This window comes from Xiphophorus hellerii, chromosome 21 (genome assembly GCF_003331165.1).
Source record: "Xiphophorus hellerii strain 12219 chromosome 21, Xiphophorus_hellerii-4.1, whole genome shotgun sequence".
Lineage (NCBI taxonomy): Eukaryota > Metazoa > Chordata > Actinopteri > Cyprinodontiformes > Poeciliidae > Xiphophorus > Xiphophorus hellerii.
Window position 1 is genome coordinate 3,462,141 of NC_045692.1, and position 20,456 is coordinate 3,482,596.

A 20,456-nucleotide genomic window follows, 5' to 3' on the forward strand; every position below is an offset into this window, starting at 1 on the left:
TTAAATCTCCGTCTGGCCGACGTTGGAGTCGGGGATCTGACCTCTGCCGTTACACCTGTTATTCCACAACTTCCAAACAGTAGTGGTGCTCTAAAAACTCATGCCAATTTCTTTTTTGTTGTTTTTATGATGCTTTTGATGCATTTTGAGATTCTCTTGTTATTTTATAGAAGCATGGCAAGGCTGAAAAAGAGGCCAAAGGGGATATAACAGATGAAAGACCAAAAATAACTTCTATTATCAACCCTTTTTAGTTTAGCTTCACACAGCCTGAAGAGCCATGTGATTGTTCTTTGCACAGAAGGACATGTGCTCTGTCTTTGGTTCTGCCCTCTAACAGCTGGACTCTTTTATAACAGTCAGCGACATCCAGACACTTCTTTTCATTTTACAATTTATTTTAGAGCTCTGATCTAATCTTTTTAAAGACTCTCTATTTGCTGACACATCCCTATATTTTTGAGGGGTTTGGATTTTATCCTTAATATTCAGGACTAATGTGTTCCTTCTCGCCTCAGCTGAGTGGTTGAGTAGCAGCTGCTGGAACTTTGTGTTTTCCTCGCCGTGAGCATCAGGGAGGACTTCTCCAGCAGCCTGTCTCTTACCCTGAGCAGCGGCTGAGCAGCGGCTCCGTTTCAGGTCCTGTGGCGCTCCATCGCTTGCAGCGGACATGGCGGATCCAGGGGAGTGCAGCATCAAAGTGGTGTGCCGCTTCAGGCCGCTGAACAGCGCCGAGGTGGCCCGGGGGGACAAGTACATCCCCAAATTTATTGGAGACGACTGCGTGCAGATTGCGGTGAGTGAGGGCAGAATTGAAGAACGGAGTACTCTTTCTATGATGAAAACCCGGCCGACTGTGGGATTAGACATGGTATCTGTTGGAGTTATTGTTAGTCTGAATTTCTATAGATTGCTTTTAACAAAAATTACTTTACATGTTATTACATGAACCCCTTCATGGGAGATTTATTTTATTTTTAAATAATTATCACCAGTTGCTCAGCTGTGCAGACAAAAACGTTTTAAGGGATGATGAAGTATTGAGACTCAAACAACAGACATTAGGCATCGCAGTGTTTTCCATCATTGTGGAAGTATTTTGACCCACTCTGCGTTGCAGAAATGATTTAGTTCAGCCACATTAGAGGCTTAACTACAGGATCTTAATCACACTGACAGTACCTACAGTGGTTCACTTTTTATTGCTTTTACAAATCAATCATGAGCAACACAGTGCAACCTTATTATCAAAAAAGCTTTCAATATCAAAAATGAAAACTGATTTCTATAACATAATGACAAATATCAATTTTTAACATAAAATAAGTGACTGCATAAATATTCTCCCCTTTCAAGTCAGTATTTAGTTGATGTAATTTTGGCTGCAATCACAACACAGAGTCTGGATCTATCAGGCTGCTCATCTGGATGCTGCGATTTTTCTCCATTCTTCCTTTTAAAAGTGTTAAAACTTTGGAAAGTTTATCTGAGGGATTCTCACAGGCTGATGCTACCACCATCATGCCTGTGGTGTGTTTGTGGCAGTGTGCAGCGTTCTGGTGTCCATAAGTCATAGCATTCTGTCTGAGCGGACAAAAAGCTCCATTTTGGTCTCATCAGATTAAAGAACTGTCTTCCACTCGACCATGAATTCTTTCCACCTGCCTTTTTGACAAACTCTGGTCTGCGCTTGATATGACTTTTCTTCAACAGTTCCTTTCTCTCTGCTTCTCTCCCCTAAAGCTTTGATTGGTCAAGTGGTTGTCTCCCACCTCAGCTGCAGAAGCTTGTGTTTCCTTCAGTGTAGTCATGGTAACCTGGTGTCCTCTCTCTTTAGTGTCCTTCTTCACAGCCAGTCTGTGAGGACAGCCATCTTTATTTCTACTTTTCTGTAGCGTTTTCTCTGATTTTCTTGTAATGTCCTTTAATCTTCCTGATGTGATGGCAGCCAGGAATACCAAGGGACCAGTGAATGGACCTTCCTGCATTCAGGTGATCTCCATCCCACCCATTGTGAGACTACATGCACAAATTGGCCAATTCGACATTAAAGGGGTTTTTTGTAAAAATTTTGTGTAAAAAAAAAAAATGTTGTTCATTTTTGGTTTATTTGTAAAACCAATAAAAAGACTAACACATCCATGGGGGTCAACACTTTTTACAGGCAGGGTAAATTCAAATAGTACCACAAGGACAGGTTGGCTTGTGTTTTAACTCGGACTGAGTTGGACTGACAGCAGAGATGGCCTCTAAAAAACACTTTGTATTGCCTTGTTGCTGAAAATGTGCTATATAAATAAAATTAGCTTTACCTTTAATTGTTTCACCTCTACCCTCACAGTCATTATATTATATATAGTGAGCATCAACAGTCGTCGTGCACTTTGGTCTTTTGAAAACCAAAATTACTTCATCTTAGTTTGAGTCATGGAGCAAAACTAGCTAAAAAATAAATGATGTTCACAGAAACTCTCCATCCAGTCTGACTGAACTTTTGCTGTTTTTCAAAGAAGAATGTTTGTAAAGGTTTAGAGACGCACCCCGAAAACAGTTAGTGAATTGTGATTGTAAAGGTAAGTTGAAAGCTGGTTCTGAAGGTTGGCTCAGGGGGCTGAATCCAAACACACACCTCTTAGATTAAAAGTGTGTTATTTTGGGAGGTTGCACAGTGGTTGACATTGTTGCTTTGTAGCATGAAAGTTCAGTGTTTGAAACAAGAATACCTCTAGCTGATATTACTGGTTAACATGCAAGGACTTTTCATGCTGGCCCCCTCTGTGTTATAAAGTGGAAGTACTTCATCCTCTCTTTCTGGCTACCAGGGGAAGCCGTACCACTTTGACCGCGTCTTCCAGTCCAGCACCACTCAGGTGCAGTTCTACAATGCTGTGGCTCTGAAGATTGTCAAAGGTAAGCCTTGATATTAGTTCAACACTGCAAAGTCTTGCAGGTTCAAAGTCGGTGCTCAAAGGGTTTTCTAAACTTTGCAGATGTTCTGGAGGGATATAACGGAACGATATTTGCTTATGGGCAGACTTCGTCTGGAAAAACACACACAATGGAGGTAATGCAAAGGGATGTTGGATACAGAGTTGTAAAACAGTAGCTGCTGGTTTCTTCTGTTTTTGCTTTTCTCGTTCAACTTAAATGTCTGAGATCATCCAACATATGGCAAACAAAAACAAGCACTACAGATGAGAAACAAAGTTATTGACATCCATCAGTCTGGAAATGGCAACAAAACCATTTCTTGGGCTTTCGGAGTCCAGAGAACGACAATGAGTCAATGTCTATTAAGAAAACATGGAACAGTGGGGCACCTTCTCGAGTGGCCGAAGCTGTGTCAAGTCAAGTTAATTTGTATGGAAATGTCTCATGGTCTTTAGCTAAAGACAGAAGAGAAGACCCTAACCCTAACCCTACCCCCCAACTGCTAAAATATGACACCACTCCATTTTTGTTTGCATTTCGTGAAGAAGGAAGTTGTGCTCAAATCTTCTCCAGAGGTTTTTACGTTGTTTCCTCCAGTGGTTCTGACTACAGGCGAAGAGGTGAACAGGTTCTTCAGAGGGTTTGGTTCGTTTGACCCAGTGCAGTGTGAAAGTGAACCTCACCAGCTGAAAATGTAAAAAATGTTGTCATTTTGGTCCTCAGTTGAACCAAGTCTACCTTACTATTAGGTGTGAAAACACTCTAAAATGAGTTGGTAGATCTGAAACATTTAAGATGGACAAAAAAGCAAAAGATAAAACCCGTTTTCAGCGCTAAACTAAATTTAGTTTACAGCGGATGATGGTAGAATGACGGATTCTGCCATCATTTCTCACTTTTTTTTTCTCTCAATATTTTCCTCCGAAGGGAAAACTTCATGACCCAGAAATGATGGGAATCATTCCTAGAATTGTCCAAGACATCTTCAACTACATTTACTCCATGGATGAAAACTCGGAGTTCCACATCAAAGTATGTAATCGCCCGATCAAACAACGAGGAGCTCACATGTTCACAGTTTGTAAAGCTTCTCTTATAGAGCTTTTGTTTGGCAGGTTTCATATTTCGAAATCTATCTGGACAAAATCCGAGACTTGTTGGACGGTAGGCATTTGGGTTTCTTGTGCCCTGCTTCAACATGCTTTTACCTCCTGACAGCACACTAACTGCTGCCATGTTGACCTTGACTTTTCTGTGCAGTAACGAAGACAAACCTGTCAGTGCATGAAGACAAGAACAGGGTGCCCTTTGTCAAGGTGAGACATCTCCTGGATCCATCTGTGTTTTTTTGTTGCCCTGAGCTATTAATAGTTCACCATTTATGTGATCAGATGATAAAGACTGGAAATACTGAGAAGATGAAGTAACGGGAGTCACTTTTTCTCCACGGTTCCCCCTGCACTATGTCATGGTCTCGCCCTTCATAACCAGGTCTCTGTGTGGCTGCGCAGTGGCTGAACACAGCGCTTCCTTGTGATGTGCCTTTGTGTCCGCAGGGATGTACCGAGCGCTTCGTGTGCAGCCCTGAGGAAGTTATGGATGCCATAGACGAAGGCAAAAACAACAGACACGTGGCCGTCACAAGTGAGTTCGCACACTGAGTGCCTTCAGAGCTGCTGGTTCTCATGGGTTCAGCCTCAGTGGGTCTCCTGACTGCCGCCACACTCAACGCCGAGCGGCCGCCTCCGCTCGACGCTCCCCGCAATCTTTACTCCTTTAGTTTTTCTAACATGTAATGAGTAGCGAATTTGAGAACGCCTGGTCTTTTTGTGGGGGGGGAAACTGGGATGTAACTAGTGCCTTCCAAAGTATCCACACCCTTCAGCTTTTCACTAGGAGTGCACCGATTGCACTTTTCTGGTCAATCGCCAATCCTTAAAAGGCCTGACCTGACGATTCCGATTTTAGTTGATACTGATTTTTTGGTAACACTTTTTGTTGTTTTGTAGGCCAGATATTTATCCAAAAAAGTAAAAATAAAACTCATAATTTTTTGTAAACATCACTCCTATGCAATGTGTTGTATAAAATTCCCCCAAGTATATTGAAGTTTGTTTTTTGAATGTGAAAAAAATGTGGAGAAGGACTGCAATACTTTAGCAAAAAGCTAAAATGCTTTTACTGCTTGGCATCAATGTCAGAATTTATTCAACATACTTAATACAGTTCCACTATTAATGACAATTAGATTTATAGCTGACATTCACAACTGTTCAGATGTTTAGAACAAACAAATTACATAAAAACAGGTTAATAGTTAAGTAAATTTAAGATTCCAAGGAGTTGATCCAAAGTCAACACTTAAGCATAGCATGACTACTGCAACAGAATACTCAAATCACAGGTGGACTCAGCTAACGAAGCCCCTGATTAAACGCTTGAGATAGATCAGCTCAGATATTTAGGCTGTTGATGGCAACATTTTATGCCATGTTAAGTTCAGACAATATGTCATCGTCTCACTAAAAATGTGTGAAATGACTCAAAAATACAGCAAAAGCCAGGAATTTCCCTCGAGGCCCAGTTGGAAGCTTAATTTCTTAGTTTAAAGTTGAAAGAAAAAGTGGCACTGCCACCTGGTGGCAGAAAGAGAAAACCATTACTTTCCACTTGATGGAAAAAATACAAAACACCAGAGGTCTCCATGCCGAACTGTAAGATGTACACCACTACTCACCCAAAAACACAAGAAATTCTGCTCCAATCTGGCAAAAATTTATAGATAAGTTGGATAAGTTTTTGGATGATTTTCAGTGGGATCAATTTGTACGTATCTAGAGGAGGAAGAATGAAGCATACACTGATACTGCAAACTCTCAAAGCAAACTTACTTTGCAATGATGGTTAGCTAGTTTTAGATGCAACTTTAAATTGCATGTTGTTCAAGGTTTGAGCTCCTTGAACAACATCTGAGTACCTCAATACCTCCACCCCTCCCCCCTATTAGTGTCATGTCATTCTTCTGGATAATCCTCAGTTTGTCTTTGTCCACCTCAGACATGAATGAGCACAGCTCCCGGAGTCACAGCATCTTCCTCATCAACATCAAGCAAGAAAACACCCAGACTGAGCAGAAGCTGACCGGCAAACTCTACCTCGTCGATCTGGCAGGGAGTGAAAAAGTAAGATTCCCCCCCTCAACAACTGAGCCAGCAGTATAATGTGAAGCATTGTCATAAAATTGGTTTGTTGTGAAACATTTTTTTTCACAGACACAGAGATTAAAGAGGCTTCTTGGGTTTATTTTCTTGGCAGGTGGGTAAAACCGGAGCAGAGGGAACAGTTCTGGATGAAGCGAAGATGATCAACAAGTCCCTGTCGTCGTTGGGAAACGTCATCTCTGCTCTGGCGGAGGGCTCGGTGAGACAGCGCACACAGGATGTCCAGATGATGGAGGTGTTCACAGTCTGGGATGTTGTTTAAGAACCTAACCCTGCTGTAAACAGCCTCGGTCTTCATGAAGCCGTTTGCTTTCTAATATTCTCTAACTAACCTCCGAGGCCTTCACAGAGCAGCTGGGTTTGGACTGAGATCAGTTCGGTTTGATAAACTGGATTGTATTATGGGCTATGCTAGTCACCATATTGATCACTATAACTTTACATCAGGTAATGCTGAGGCAGCAGTGTAGTAGATGTAAGAAAAAGTGGCACCTGCAGGTGTGTGTTAGCACTCACTCAAACTCAATATTGTTTTTACCATTTTGCATCAAAATGTGCAATAAACTCACTATTATTATTATTATTATGCCTTGGAGTGGGAAAAAAAATGCAGGTCTCTGTTGATTTTGGCTGAATCTTCAAACATCGAGAATCTTAAAAAACTTTTTATGTTTTGGTTTAAAAGGCCAGACTTTCTATCTGCAATTATAGCAAAGGTCAGCTGACTTTATTAAAAGAAGCTGCTTTACATTTTCCACTCTGTTCCAGAGCTACGTACCGTACAGAGACAGTAAGATGACCAGGATCCTGCAGGACTCCCTGGGAGGAAACTGTCGGACAACAATGGTCATCTGCTGCTCACCTTCTGCTTTCAATGACGCAGAGACCAGGTCCACTCTGCTGTTTGGACAGAGGTACACAGGCACACACAAAAAGGCTCTTGTATCGTTTGGTTTCATGAAGAGTTGCATTTTTTTCCCCCTCATCAGTCAAGAAGGTTCTTATGGAAAAAGACTTGGCTAAAAAAATAAAACATAAAACTTTGGGATAGACTCGGTTACTCGCGCCATGAATGAAAACTGTGACTTTCCTGAACAGGGCAAAGACGATCAAAAACACGGTGACTCTGAATGTGGAGCTGACCGCAGAGCAGTGGAAGAAGAAGTGGGAGAAGGAGAAGGAGAAGAACAAGACTCTGAGGACCACCATCACCTGGCTGGAGACAGAGCTCAATCGCTGGAGGAAAGGTGATTTTACCATGGTTTGGTAAAATTAGACTCTTAAGAATTGCTGAGCTGAAAAATAACCCAACGTCTTGAATGATGAACTGCTGTTGAGGTGCATTATGAATATGGATTTACATGGAGTGCGATTAGCGTGGCCTGGAACCTAATCCTAACCTAGGTATTGAGTATGAGCTAAAATAGACATGAGTGTTCGCTAGATAGCGGCAACACAGTACTTGGTATACATAGAATATGCATCAACAGGCATCAGTAGCATGTTCACACTACCTTGGCTATATTATGGTTTAATGCGAATTCACGACATTCGTCTTTCAGGCTTTGAGTGTTTGACTATTGCCAGGAAATTTTAGAATAATTATGAATTATGAAAGTTTACCTCTCACACTGTACTCGGGCTACCATTATTAAAGAACTTTTAAAAGATAGAGAAGATACTTTAAGAAGTAGTGTAGACTCCGGTTGCATTATTTTATGGTTGTACTAAAACATATTTGCTTTGCTATTTGTGGCCCTAAACTTTGGAACAGTTTACCTATTGATATCCAGACCACTGAGGCTGTTAAGACTTTAAAGTCTTTGCTCAAAGTCCATCTTTATTTTTCGACATTTGCTTTTAGCACAGCTTGAGATTAATTTAGAATGACAGTTTAGCTTATTTTGATAGTTAAAACACCAAATATACCTTAACATGCATTAATACGCACAGTGGAAACTATTTTAGCACTTCCATAGAAGTGAACATACACAGTCTTTCATATCCATACTCTTTGGGATTCGGCCAATTAGCACCAAGGATTGGCTGCTTTGCCAACACCAGCTAATAGCGTGTCACGTGTCAAGTAGCATTGCGCCAAAGTATCTCAGCTTCCCAAGCTGCAATTATTTTCTTGACTATTTTTGATAGCCGTGAACAGGTAAATGTTAGAATAATTTGGAGTTACTAAAATTAATTTGTCGTTGAGATTGTTTATTAACATATATTGAAGCAGCTGCTACCATACAAACTAAATTGTTAATTCAAAATTACAATGTGAAGAAAATAATGTTGATTTTTTTTTTTCCACCTGATCGCCCAACATTAGGTTTCAGTTTTAACCCAAATCTAATCCCCAAGGCTAAAGGTAGCAAAGAGTGGGTTAAAAAAAATATTTATAATCTGAAAGAAAAGTTGGACAAATGATTTGACAGAATTCATACATTCTAAAACATAAAATATAGCCTGTCTATATACAATGCAATGCTAATTCTTTGGTCAATATGTGAATGTTGAACATAGTTAGCATTAGCCTATGCTAATCAAAGGGTGAGCTGAAAAGAGCGACCCATAGTAAAAAAAAAAAAAAAAAGGTAAATAAGATTTGACAAACTTTAAGGCTTATTCTTTGGTCAAAGTGTGAATGTTGAACACTGTTAGCATTAGCTCATGCTAACCAATCAACAGATAGAGGACTGTCTTAAGTGAAGAAACTCTCTGGAGTAAACTAAAGTGATTAATGCGATCAGCTCACATTAATATTGAAAAAACAGCACCAGATTACCAGCTAACATTTCTTAATTGGTTGCAGAAGTTTAACAAAATTCATCTGTAAAGAATGATGAGGCTCCTTCCAGTCTCTTCTCAAACCCAACAAACTGAGTCACAATGTTTGATCTAATGTTTGGTCTAACGTCTGTCCGACCAGCATGAACTAAACTGTGGAGTTGAAGAATGAACTCGGAAGATTTTAGAGCGTGTAGAGGGAGAAGCTCTTCAGTCATTCCTGTCAATTCACTCTAAATCTGAGTCACACACTGGTTTATTTTTAGGTCCAAAACAAAGCATCCTTTGTCTTCACGTTAGCAGTGTCATGAGGAAAATCACAGCAGTTCTCCTCGAAATGCGGCCGTGGCGAGACCAGGGCCAATCCCATTCTCACATAACACAAGAACATGACGCCTCTGCTGCCCCCTGCAGGAGAGAGCGTGCCAGTGGAGGAGCAGTTTGACAAAGAAAAGGCTAAAGCTGAGGTGGTGTCGCTGGATGCTGCTCTCAACAACAATGATAAGGCTGCGCCCAAGCCTTCCCTGGGCAGCCTGCCCGGAGTGGCTCTCACGGGTCCAGAGAAGGAGAAGTACGGAGCAGAAATGGCCAAGCTCTACAAGGAGCTGGACGACAAGGTAACTGTTCTGGTTCACTGCCTGTCAATGACCCAAGACCCACAGAAAACAGTCCAGGAACGTTAGGGGGAAAAGAGCCGAGATTTCTGCATGGTTTGGCATCAGTAACTGGTGCAGTATTACTTCTTGACAGCAGATGGCGCAACTGGCTTCTAAAAATAAGTAAAGGAGTGATCTCAAATTGGAGTCTTCCAGGGCCAGAGTCCTGCAACTTTTAGATGTAGGGGTGCACCGATTGCAGTTTTCTGGTCGATCACCGATCTTTAAGAAGAAAGATTTTCCGATTCCGATTTTGTCAGATGCCAATTTTTTTCTCCGACAAATATAGCAAAAAAATTGCTGAGTTGGCAATAGTGGGATAACTTTTGTTAACTGCGAGCGTGCAGACATTACCTGGCTAACAGTCAAACCTTTCCCACAGGAGAGCAGAGGAGGACAGTGTTTGATTTTTAGACCTTTGCTGACTTAAACAAGATTGGTGAATAAGATCGGCTTCACATGTAAGCAACGGCCGATCACCGATCTCCCAAAATGAAGGAAATTGGGGCTGATGTATCAGCTGACCGATTTATCGTTACCCCCTTTGTGCCTTGTCCTACAAACTGGAATAAAATGGTGAAATTGCGTCACTAGCACGCAGTCAAGCTCTATAGAGCTTTGCTAATGAGCTAATATTGGAGCTAGGTGTGCTGATGCAGAGAGACATCTAAATGTTGCAGGACGCCGCTCCTGCAACTACCAGATTATTGGATGACTTGTTTCTTATCGTCCTGCTCTCCAGGACGATGAGATCAACCAGCAGTCCCAGGAGGTGGAGAAACTGAAGCAGCAGCTGCTGGACCAGGAAGAGGTGATGCCTCTCTCTCTCCCCTTCCTCTCCCAGTCTGAATCCTGGGATTCCCATCACACTGAACATCCTTTCCCCCCCCCCTCCCCGTCAGCTGTTGGAGTCCTCCCGCAGCGACCACGACACCCTGCAGACGGAGCTGAACCGGCTGCTGGCTGAGAACGAAGCCTCCAAGGAGGAGGTGAAGGAGGTGCTGCAGGCGCTGGAGGAGCTGGCCGTCAACTACGACCAGAAGAGTCAGGAGGTCGAGGACAAAACCAAGGAGTTTGAGGCGCTTAGCGAGGAGCTGAACCAGAAGTCTGTAAGGCATTCGCAGCCTCAGGTGTTTGGAGTGCTGCCGGGAACGCTCTTCCTCACACTGACTGTTACCGCCTGCATCCATCCTCAGAGCTCCTTGGCCTCCATTGACTCGGAGCTGCAGAAGTTGAAGGAGATGACCAACCACCAGAAGAAGAGGGTCACTGAGATGATGTCGTGCTTGCTGAAAGACCTGGCTGAGATCGGCATCGCAGTGGGAAACAATGACATGAAGGTGCGTCCCTCGTTTTCACATTACAAGAACACATCTGTGTGTGCAAACTTCTGAATTAGAAGAGATTTAGAAAAAAAGTTTCAAAAAATGTTCTCCCTAAGTTTGACAGAAAATCGACTTTTTTGAGCTTTATATCATGTTATAATGTTATTCCTTCATCAAAACCAAACCTGGAGTGTTGCTTTGATTCTTTCATGCATGTTTGAGAAATCCTGTAATCTCCATGGCAACCACTCAACTGTGCAAAACACCTGGGTGGATCTAGCTCTGCCTTCGAGGACAAAGAGCTGCAGTTTCCAATCTTCCACCTCACAGAGCACTGTGCTCCTTCAGACTAGCCAGCAGCAATTAGCAAACATCTGGAGGAACTGTGCATCTGTTGATCTCATTATAGGAGCTGCTTCTCAGTGCAACATTAATAAAAACATTAAGGTGTTAATAGAGGAGCCATGTGGTGATGACTTCCTTAATGCGGAGTTTCAGAAAGAGCAGGAGTTTTTAAAAAGACAGAAACCCAATTTCAAGGCGTTAAATTACAGAGTCAAATTTCTTGTAAGTAATATTTGATATATACAGCATTCTTATAACAACTGAAGTTAGCATAGTTACTTGATTGTGCTGTAAAATAGCACTATGTGCCTGGAAAGCATAAAATGCTGCCTGTTAAAGATGTGAATAATTTTGAAAGACAGTATATTTTCTAGGCCACAAGATGGCGCTCCTATAATGTTTTTTTCATGCATTTCAGATAGCTGGTGTGCAGCTTGTCAAACAGTACCAGGAGCTGGGTCAAACCAACGACTTCTGCCCAGGTCCCTCTTGAAAATGAGATCTAGATCTCAATGGGGTTTACCTGGTTAAATAAAGGACATTTATAAAAACGAGCCAGAACTGCGATTAGTAGTTGATTGTTATGGAAAAGTCTCCTAATTGGGCTCAGGCAACACACTAAAAATCCTGATGAAGGACATAATACAAATGTAACACTGTTCACATGAAAGACAAAAAGAAAAGGGCTTGATTTACGTAGCGTGTCTCCATCTGAAAATAACTATTTGGACGCAGCATGGTAAGAAAACAAGAGCATGATGATAATATGGCTCACGTGTTCAAAACTGTCTAAAAGAGGAGCTTAAACATTTTATAAATACTACATTTTCACGTATCTGAGTTTAGCAGGATATCAGACAGAAGCAGAGGCGTGTACATGACTGAGACATCCAGTGTTCCGTGTGTTTGCTACTAGCTTCTGTCTGTTAGTGAGCTGTAGGTTATATCAGATGAAAGTTGCACAAGTGAAATTTCCTGTGATTTTGCTGTTTGTTTTAGACAACATGCAAAAATCTTTATCTGCAGAGGAGATAAAGATACAAACCCTTCATATCAACACCGACAGCACTGCTGCTGCTGCTGCTGCCATCAGAACACACACTAACGGTTCCCGTTGTACACCGAAGCCACAATGTGCCGTTTCTTTACCTCTCAGCAACAGGAGAGCAGCGGGCTCATCGACGAGGAGTTCACCGTGGCCCGGCTCTACATCAGCAAGATGAAGGCCGAGGTGAAGACCATGGTGAAGCGCAGCAAACAGCTGGAGAGCAGCCAGGCCGTGAACAGCCAGAAGCTGGAGGAGACGGAGAGCGACCTGACCTCCTGCAAGCTCCGCGTCTCCCAGGTAACCGCTGCTCCGTCCATCCACGATCACGCACGCCGTCGCTACAGTAACGCACCGTTCAGATGTTATGGTCGTACGCCAAACATGTCTGCAGATGTAACATTTTAGGGGTGCGCTTAAAGAAAGCGCTCATAGAGACTGTGTGTGTGTGTGTGTTGTCTCTCCTCTCCTGCCGGCGGTCAGTACGAGGCTAAGATCAAGTCCCTGACAGACAGCCTCCAGAATGTGGAGCACAAGAAGAGACAGCTGGAGGAAAACGTGGACCTTCTGAACGACGAGATCGTCAGGATCAGAGCTGAGGGTGAGCGCCACCGAAACTGGGATAGCTTCAAACTCAGACACAGTTTACGTGACGCCATTTGACGTAAAGTCAAGATTAGAACGACTTGACTGAGATAAATCGGGGGACCAGAAAAATGTGCCCCCTTTGGTTAAAATTAAATTTGGATGCATTAAATGATTTGTAATGGAGACCAAATATTTAAATCTCCATTGGTGGTCAGATGTAAGAGATTGTGGTTCAGTTGGGCCCCATCCGTGTGGGAAGGGTGATCCTCAATATAAAGGAGCCGAGCAATCAGCCTTGTGGAATACCTGATCTCTACAAAGTTAAATTAAGTGATATTAAACCATCAAACAACTAAGAGTCAAGCCCTTTAGTTCAACAAAGAAAACAAAACTATGATGAACAAGTTCTTCAAGTATTAAGGCAAGACTAAGGTTTCATTGAAATTAGGAGAAAGAAATTAGAATATTGTGACAATAAAGTTGTTATATTAGAATAAAACACAATAACGTGAAAGCAAATCTTCAGTTGTTATCAAGTAGCTTATTTGTTATTATTCTCGTAAAATTACTTCCCCATTCTCCTAATGTGCAACTATTTTCTGGTAATATTATGACTTTATTCTCATATTATTAAGAATTCATACTTATATTATTACAATTGCATTCTGGTAATAATATTATGACTCTTCTTGTATTACTACGACTTTATTCTCGTATTGCTACAACTAACTTGTGTTCCTGTGAAAATGAGTCTTTCAACAAGATACAGATCCAAAACATCATAATAAACACAGAAAGGGTTCACCAAATTTTAGTGAAGCTTCTGCAAAATTATTTTATTTTGTGTTTTTTGGGGGTGGGGGGGTTTCAGAGAAAGTAAATGCCATGGAGAAAGAGAATGAGATCCAGTCCGCCAATGAAGTCAAGGTATTCTACGCCTCTACGCTTTCGCTTCTTAACCTTGCTGTGACACGGGACAACATGGTAACCGTGTGTGTGCGTGGGCGTGTACGTGTGTGTGTGTCAAGGAGGCTGTGGAGAAGCAGATCCAGTCTCACCGAGAGGCCCATCAGAAGCAAATCAGCAGCCTGAGAGACGAGCTGGACAGCAAGGAGAAGCTGATGACGGAGCTGCAGGAGTAAGAGCGACGTCTGAAAACCTCCCTCTGTCGTTGGGGAGAGTGCAGCTGTGCTGAATGTGTTCCTGCGGTCCCTGCAGCTCCAACCAGGAGATCGTGCTGGAGCAGGAGAGGCTGAAAGTGGAGCACGAGAAGCTGAAAGCAGCCGACCAGGAGAAGACCCGCCAGCTGCAGGAGCTCACGTAAACGTTGTCGTTTGGTCAGAAGGGAAGCCGTTGCTATCGCCATGACAACCTGTAGGTGGTGATAACGTGATTGTTGCTCCGCAGGCTGCTGCAGGACAGACGAGAGCAGGCCAAGCAGGACCTGAAAGGACTGGAGGAGACTGTGGTCAGTCATTATCTCCATTATTTAACAAGGAAACAAATTTCCTTAGTACATATTTCTGATCTGACATGGAGAGGATTTGGGTTGGGATCAGAGGTAGCAATCATTCAATAAAAGAGAATGAAAATCTGCTTCTTTTATTCTTAAGATTCTCCTCAAATATTTACAGGTGTGAATAACCTCAGACCTGGTGACCCCGAGGTGCCACTCTTTAGCCGTGTTTCCATCAAGGTTTTTTTTTTAATGCGCATTTTTAAGCATTGCATTAGAAAAGGTTGATGGAAACAGCAAAATTTGAAATAACTTGCTCAATTTCTCAAAAAAATGTCGCTAGAAAAGGTTGGAGAGAAAGGAGAAGCTGATCACTTCAACAACTATCAAAATGAATTCCTTGTTGCATTTATTTGAAGCGATTGTTAGAGGCACCAATAACTGTCCCGATTTTTCTTGGACGTCTCTGCCTCCGAATAAATTTAATACAAATAATCGGTTTAGTGTTTCAGTGTGAGATTATGCTAGCCTGTGTTGGTTGGTTTGTACACATCTTTAGCAGAGGTGCCAATAAGTGTGTGTGTCTGTGTGGTTACTGAGAACAGATTCATTCAAGTCCATTGTTCTCAGAAGTGCATTAAAAACTAGATGGTGAGGAACGACGGATGGAGAGCTGAGGCCTTTTGACGGTTATGTTCACCCTGAACATTTAATTATCCAGGGTCACCAGGATGTAGCCAGCGTCTCGCCCAACGACTGCTCCAGATAGACACTGACGGAGGATAAGGAAAGAATGAAGGGATTGATTGGCTGACTGAATGATTGTCTACTGAGGTCTAATAATGAACAAGACATACAGCTTAATCTTTTCTGCCTCCCTCTTCTTTTGTCTGTCTCTCTCTTTTTTTTAGGCTCGGGAGCTGCAGACACTCCACAGTTTGCGGAGGCTTTTTGTACAGGATTTATCCAGAAGAGTAAGAAAGGTAGAACTTGTCATGTTCTATTTCATCTTTACACCAAAACACTCTCGCTGCCTGCTGGTTGAAAGCCACCAACACGCCATTTCCACGTGGCGATCATCAGCAGCGATCAGATGAAGCGCCTTCCGATTTTGCAGTGCTGTGGTGCTGAGCTTCATTTGCACCCTGATGATTTTTTAATGAGTCCAGGGAACACAACAGACAGCGTCTGCGATAAGTAGGCCATCTGATTCTTTAAAGGCGGCGGATGTAAATCGGGGGCCCGGGGCTTCAGCGTGGCGCTCGTCTTCAGCCGTCAGCCCGGGGCAGATGGCGGCGAGATGAAAAGAGGCCCATCCAGGCTTTTCCTGTTCACTCACACAAAAATACAAATCTGCTACTAATCATGTCCTTTAGCCTCAGATTTAAAGTCAGTTTTAAAGGCTCAACCTGATAGGTTTGCAGTTGTGTAAAATAAATAGATTGGGGTTTGGGATTGCAATGTGACAAAATGTGACAAACTTAAAGGTGCAGTATGTAACTTTTATACAGAAAATATATATTTCTTTTACATGTGTGTTGAAACTGTCACATATGACACAGATAATCTGTGGGGAAAAAAATCAAGATCCTCTGTGATAACAGAGAGATATCCCAGTAGTATCTAGAAACAGCCAATCAGAGTCAGGAGGCGGGCCCTTGTTATCTGCTACAGTGAGCTAGCAGAGTCTGTTGTGAATGCCAAGACTAGTTAGCTAGCGTAGTCACCGACAACAGCAGGTAAGAGTTCTTCCTGTAATTATGAGCTGTTTCTCTGCCATTAGTACATTTAGCAGTGAGTACATGGGTATGATTAACAGCGCTAAGACCCGCCTCCTGACTCTGATTGGTTGTTTTTGATCGGGAGCGGTGCATTTCTTCAAACAAAACTTGATCTTTTCACATATTATCTGTCTCATACTAAACTGTCACAACACGGTGAGGGTTTTGACAAATAAAAAACATATTTTATAAAAGTTCAAATTCTTTGCTATGTTTGGACAGAATGGGCAGGACATGGATGACTCAGAAGCCTGCGCTGCTCAGAAACAAAAGATCAGCTTCCTGGAGGGCAAACTTGAGCAGCTCACCAAAGTTCACAAGCAGGTAAAAACTCACAAGCACCCCGCACACACACACACACACACACCCCTACACCCCCACACACACACCCACACACCCACACATGAGCTCCTCATGCAAGCAGTCTCCACCTTTAGAAGCGTTTTGTCTAACAGTTCGCTCTCTCTGTGCAGCTGATGCGAGACAACGCCAGCCTTCGCTGTGAGATCCCCAAAATGGAGAAGCGCCTACGTGCCACGGCGTCGCGGGTCCAAGCGCTGGAGGCCGCCCTGAAGGAAGCCAAGGAGAGCGCGTCTCGCGAAAAGAAGCGTTACGAGGAAGAGATGGAGCGCATCAAGGACACGGTCAAGCCCAAAAACATGGGCAGGAGAGCCTCTGCGGTCATAGGTGGGCAAAAACCTACCTCAGGTAGTAGGTCTGTCAGGTTCAGGTAAGCTGTATATATTTCTGAAGCCAAAGTGAAGAGTATCACATGTTGCAAATTGGTCAGGAAGTGTAGCTTCTCTTTGGACCCGTGCTTTGGCTTTCTTTACAAAAAAGCAACTCAAATCAGTCCCTAAACACAAATCAAAGTCTTTAATTAGATACACAAATACTTATCTTCTTATTTTTAAAATTGTTGGCCAACTTTCAAACCCTGAGAGACTTGACGATAAAAATCCAACACACAAACTGATTTCACTCACCAACATTTAGATGTCGGACAGGAAATCTCGCAAAACCTCTCAAGGCCAAATGTGATTTCAGAGTAAACAAAGATGGCCGACGCGGAAAAAGCGATGGTTTACAGCTGGTTTAATTGTGCCTTAATGTGCATTTAAACAAACTTCTCTTGATTAAAATGTAATTACTGATGCGTTCTGTCTTTTTGTCAAACCCAGTGAAGCCTATCAGACCGGGCCAGCTGCCCGGAGCGTCTCCCTTGATTGGCATCAGCAGGGCCCTACTACTGCAGAACAGCCAGTCTGATACCATTGGAGAGGACAATGACAGGTACCAGAACATGTCAAGCTCCATCCATCTGTTCCTCTGTTGAAGAACTCTGTCTCTGAAAAGCACAGAGGAGGCAAAATAACTTGAGTAAGCAGAAATAATTTACTTTCCTTTTCTTTTACCTCACAGCAGTTAAGGATCATCAGACAGATGCCCAAACCTGAAGCCAAAACCTCAAACCAGCAGACTGCACAAAGTCCTGGACACTCTGCACAAATCCTCCAGTGTCAAAATGTGTACATACTGTATAGAAAAGCACCGCCGCTCTTTAAGGCTAACAAGCTGCTAATGCAAGCAAGATTGTTGCAAATGCCCAGAAAATTCTGCTTCTACTGTAGAACTTTGTGTTCTTTTCACCCGCACATTAATCATCAGCTTGTAAAAGAAAGCGAGCCTATGCTGCATTAAAGATCTCTAACATAGCCGATTACACCAAGTGAACATGAACCCATTCAACCGCTGAGTAGATGCATAGAACAAATCCACGCGTGGACGTGCCATCATTTTCTTCAGCTGAATAGATACAAAACTGAAGTTATTTCTTGACCTAAACAGGAGTGAAGCGCGCAGCTTCAGTTATTACAGCTGGAAACTGGAGATCAGGCCCGAAATCTGCGTGCAATGATGAACTCCGACCTGAACCTTCAGAGACGCATAAAGACAGTCACAAAGTCGGCCTTCTGTCACCTGAAGAACAGCTCCGGGATTAGAGGATTAATGTCCCAACAAGATGAAGAGAAACTCATTCATGCTTTCATCTTTAGTTGCATTGATTACTGCAACAGTGTCTTTACTGGTCTGCCTAAAAAGTCAGACAGCTGCAGCTGATCCAAAACGCTGCTGCTGGCGTTCTCACTAAAACTAGGAAAATCCACCACAGACAAACTGATTTCACCCACATCACTCCAGTTTTAGCGTTTTGTTTTTGTTTACAAATCACTGAGCGGCTTAGCACCAAAATACATTAGAGATCTGCTGTTGTCATAGCAACAGGTCTTCTGGTTCTGGTCTGCATTCCTGGAACCAAACATGGAGGAGCAGCATTCAGTTTCTATGCACCACAAATCTGGAATAAACTCACAGAAAACATGCTGAAACACAGAGTTCCCTTAAATCAAGGCTAAAAGCCCATTTGCTTAGAGTTCCCTTTGATCAATAATAACAGGAACATTCCAGTCTGGATCACAATTTGTTTTTATTACTTCTCTTTATTTTTGTGCCACGTTTGTATCGTGTAAAGTGCTTAAATAACAGAGACAAGACAAATAAACTTGACTTGACCAAAACACTTTTCATTGGCATCAACAAGCTTCTAGAATTATTTAACTGGATATTTAATTAATTGGTAAACCTCAGTCAAGCTGACTGGTTTTGGGACAGACTCGTACATTTCAGCCAAGAGTTGAGATCGGGGCTACTCCAGTAGCTTAATACTTTCCTGCCGGTTTTGTTGTGTGTTTGGGGTCACTGTGCTGCCAGAACACCCAACCATGTTCTTCTAGCTTTTGGTTTGAGATAAAACCTCAAATCAAGTCTGCATTCTTCATTTGTCCTTCCACTTTGTGTTGTACCAGCACCACTGGTACTACCGCCCCCATGCCTAAGCTCGCAAAATTTTCACCTGAGGGTTTTTGAAGCAGCTTCTCTGTTGGTCTCCTCTCCATCCATCCATCTTGGATCGCTTGGTGGCTCTTGGCTTGTTCCTGGACATCATGTCAATTTTCCTTTTGTATGAGCTAACAGTTTGGGTCAGTTGGGTGAAATTCGACACTCTTCTGTGTTCTGACAAGCCAGTGAAGACAAACACATTTAAATACTATTTTTCGGGATGGATAAAGCAGGGAAACATTAGGCTCTTGATAATGCTCCCAATTCATCTCCGGCTGAAAGTTAACACCCACTGCCTTGCTCTGTGATTTATTAGCAGCTTAAGGGACATTTCTCTGGATATTCCCAAGAGCGTAAATATTGGAGGAAAAAAAAATCTGTTAAAATACATTATAAAAAGCCAGGAGATTAATATGATATTCACTGCAGTTACGTGTAAGTAAACTGACTGAAGCTGTAGGTCTGTCACCGTATTTGACATATATATATATATATATATATATATATATGTCTTCACTTAACAGCAGCTGAATGAAACAATGGATAAAAAGAATCAATTTTCCCAGATTTTGTTTTTCTTTTCTAAACATAATAAATTGCAGTCTGGAGAAACTCAATATTTCTGGAATTATTTCCTGCTTCCGGGGGAGAACGTACGTATTTAAATGATGATATTGCATTCCACGGATTCCATACTTCCATTCTGGAAAGCAAGAATTGGCGGAATCCCATTGGTGCTTCCATCTGTCATTTCCTCCTCACACCGACAGGCTGTGCTTTTCCCTGCTGTGGCGCTTTTTTTTTTCTTTTATTTTTAGACAAACATTCCTACATTATCCTGAAATCCTGTCCACTTGTTCTTTGTCCTGAGGCTGATGTCAGTTTGTCTGTAGTCTGGGTGAGTGTTTTCCACTGAAGGCCTGCTGTGCTCTTGGATCATGCCAGCATTAAATCATTCATGATCCTGCTCGGATGGTGAAACTACCCGCTGTGTCTGCCAAAGAGAAGTCAGCGCCGACGGGAGGGGCCGCGGGGAAACTTTACACGTTTAAGAGCTGAAGAATGTGAACGTTAAGCCCGGGATTTTATGTGTTGTAATCAATCGCTGAAGACGCGACGGGATTGAAAGGAAATGTCAAAATGCTCCAGCCGGAGCAGAGAAAGCCCCGGAGTTTCTGCGGAGCTGGAAAACCACCGGGCTGTGCTGGAGGTGTCGAACCGGGAGGCGCGCCGGCCACGGGGCTCCGGATGCGCTCCATCAGCGCTGACAGACAGACGAGAGGGCGGGGTGTGAGAGACAGCCCGGTGTCTGCTGAGCGGAGACCGCAGCTGAAGCAAGCTGCTGAGCAAAGCTCCAATTATATCCGCCAGGGGCTCCAAAATAAAAGCAGGGAACTTGGATGAATTTGGAGTTAATTTA

At 42.7% G+C, this 20,456-nt stretch overlaps 1 protein-coding gene across 3 annotated transcripts; it reads left to right on the forward strand.

Annotated features, from left to right (window-relative positions):
* The first annotated feature begins 320 nt into the window (after positions 1–320).
* LOC116712047 (kinesin-1 heavy chain) lies at positions 321–19,653 on the forward strand. 3 transcript variants are annotated; one of them, XM_032551751.1, is made up of 26 exons: positions 321–796; positions 2,823–2,910; positions 2,991–3,064; positions 3,859–3,963; positions 4,047–4,095; positions 4,192–4,247; positions 4,488–4,575; positions 5,989–6,113; positions 6,247–6,351; positions 6,921–7,066; positions 7,251–7,399; positions 9,354–9,556; positions 10,338–10,406; positions 10,498–10,704; positions 10,792–10,935; positions 12,422–12,610; positions 12,794–12,911; positions 13,770–13,825; positions 13,927–14,036; positions 14,117–14,218; positions 14,306–14,366; positions 15,266–15,337; positions 16,358–16,459; positions 16,609–16,822; positions 17,317–17,428; positions 17,561–19,653. In XM_032551751.1, the coding sequence occupies exons 1-26, from the start codon at positions 671–673 to the stop codon at positions 17,562–17,564; spliced, it is 2,874 nt and encodes a 957-aa protein (XP_032407642.1). In that variant the 5' UTR covers positions 321–670; the 3' UTR covers positions 17,565–19,653. The 3 variants fall into 3 exon arrangements, with proteins under 3 accessions (XP_032407642.1, XP_032407641.1, XP_032407643.1); XM_032551750.1 differs by having other exon boundaries at positions 322–796; positions 17,558–19,653; XM_032551752.1 differs by having other exon boundaries at positions 322–796; positions 12,428–12,610; positions 17,558–19,653.
* Positions 19,654–20,456: the final 803 nt, after the last annotated feature.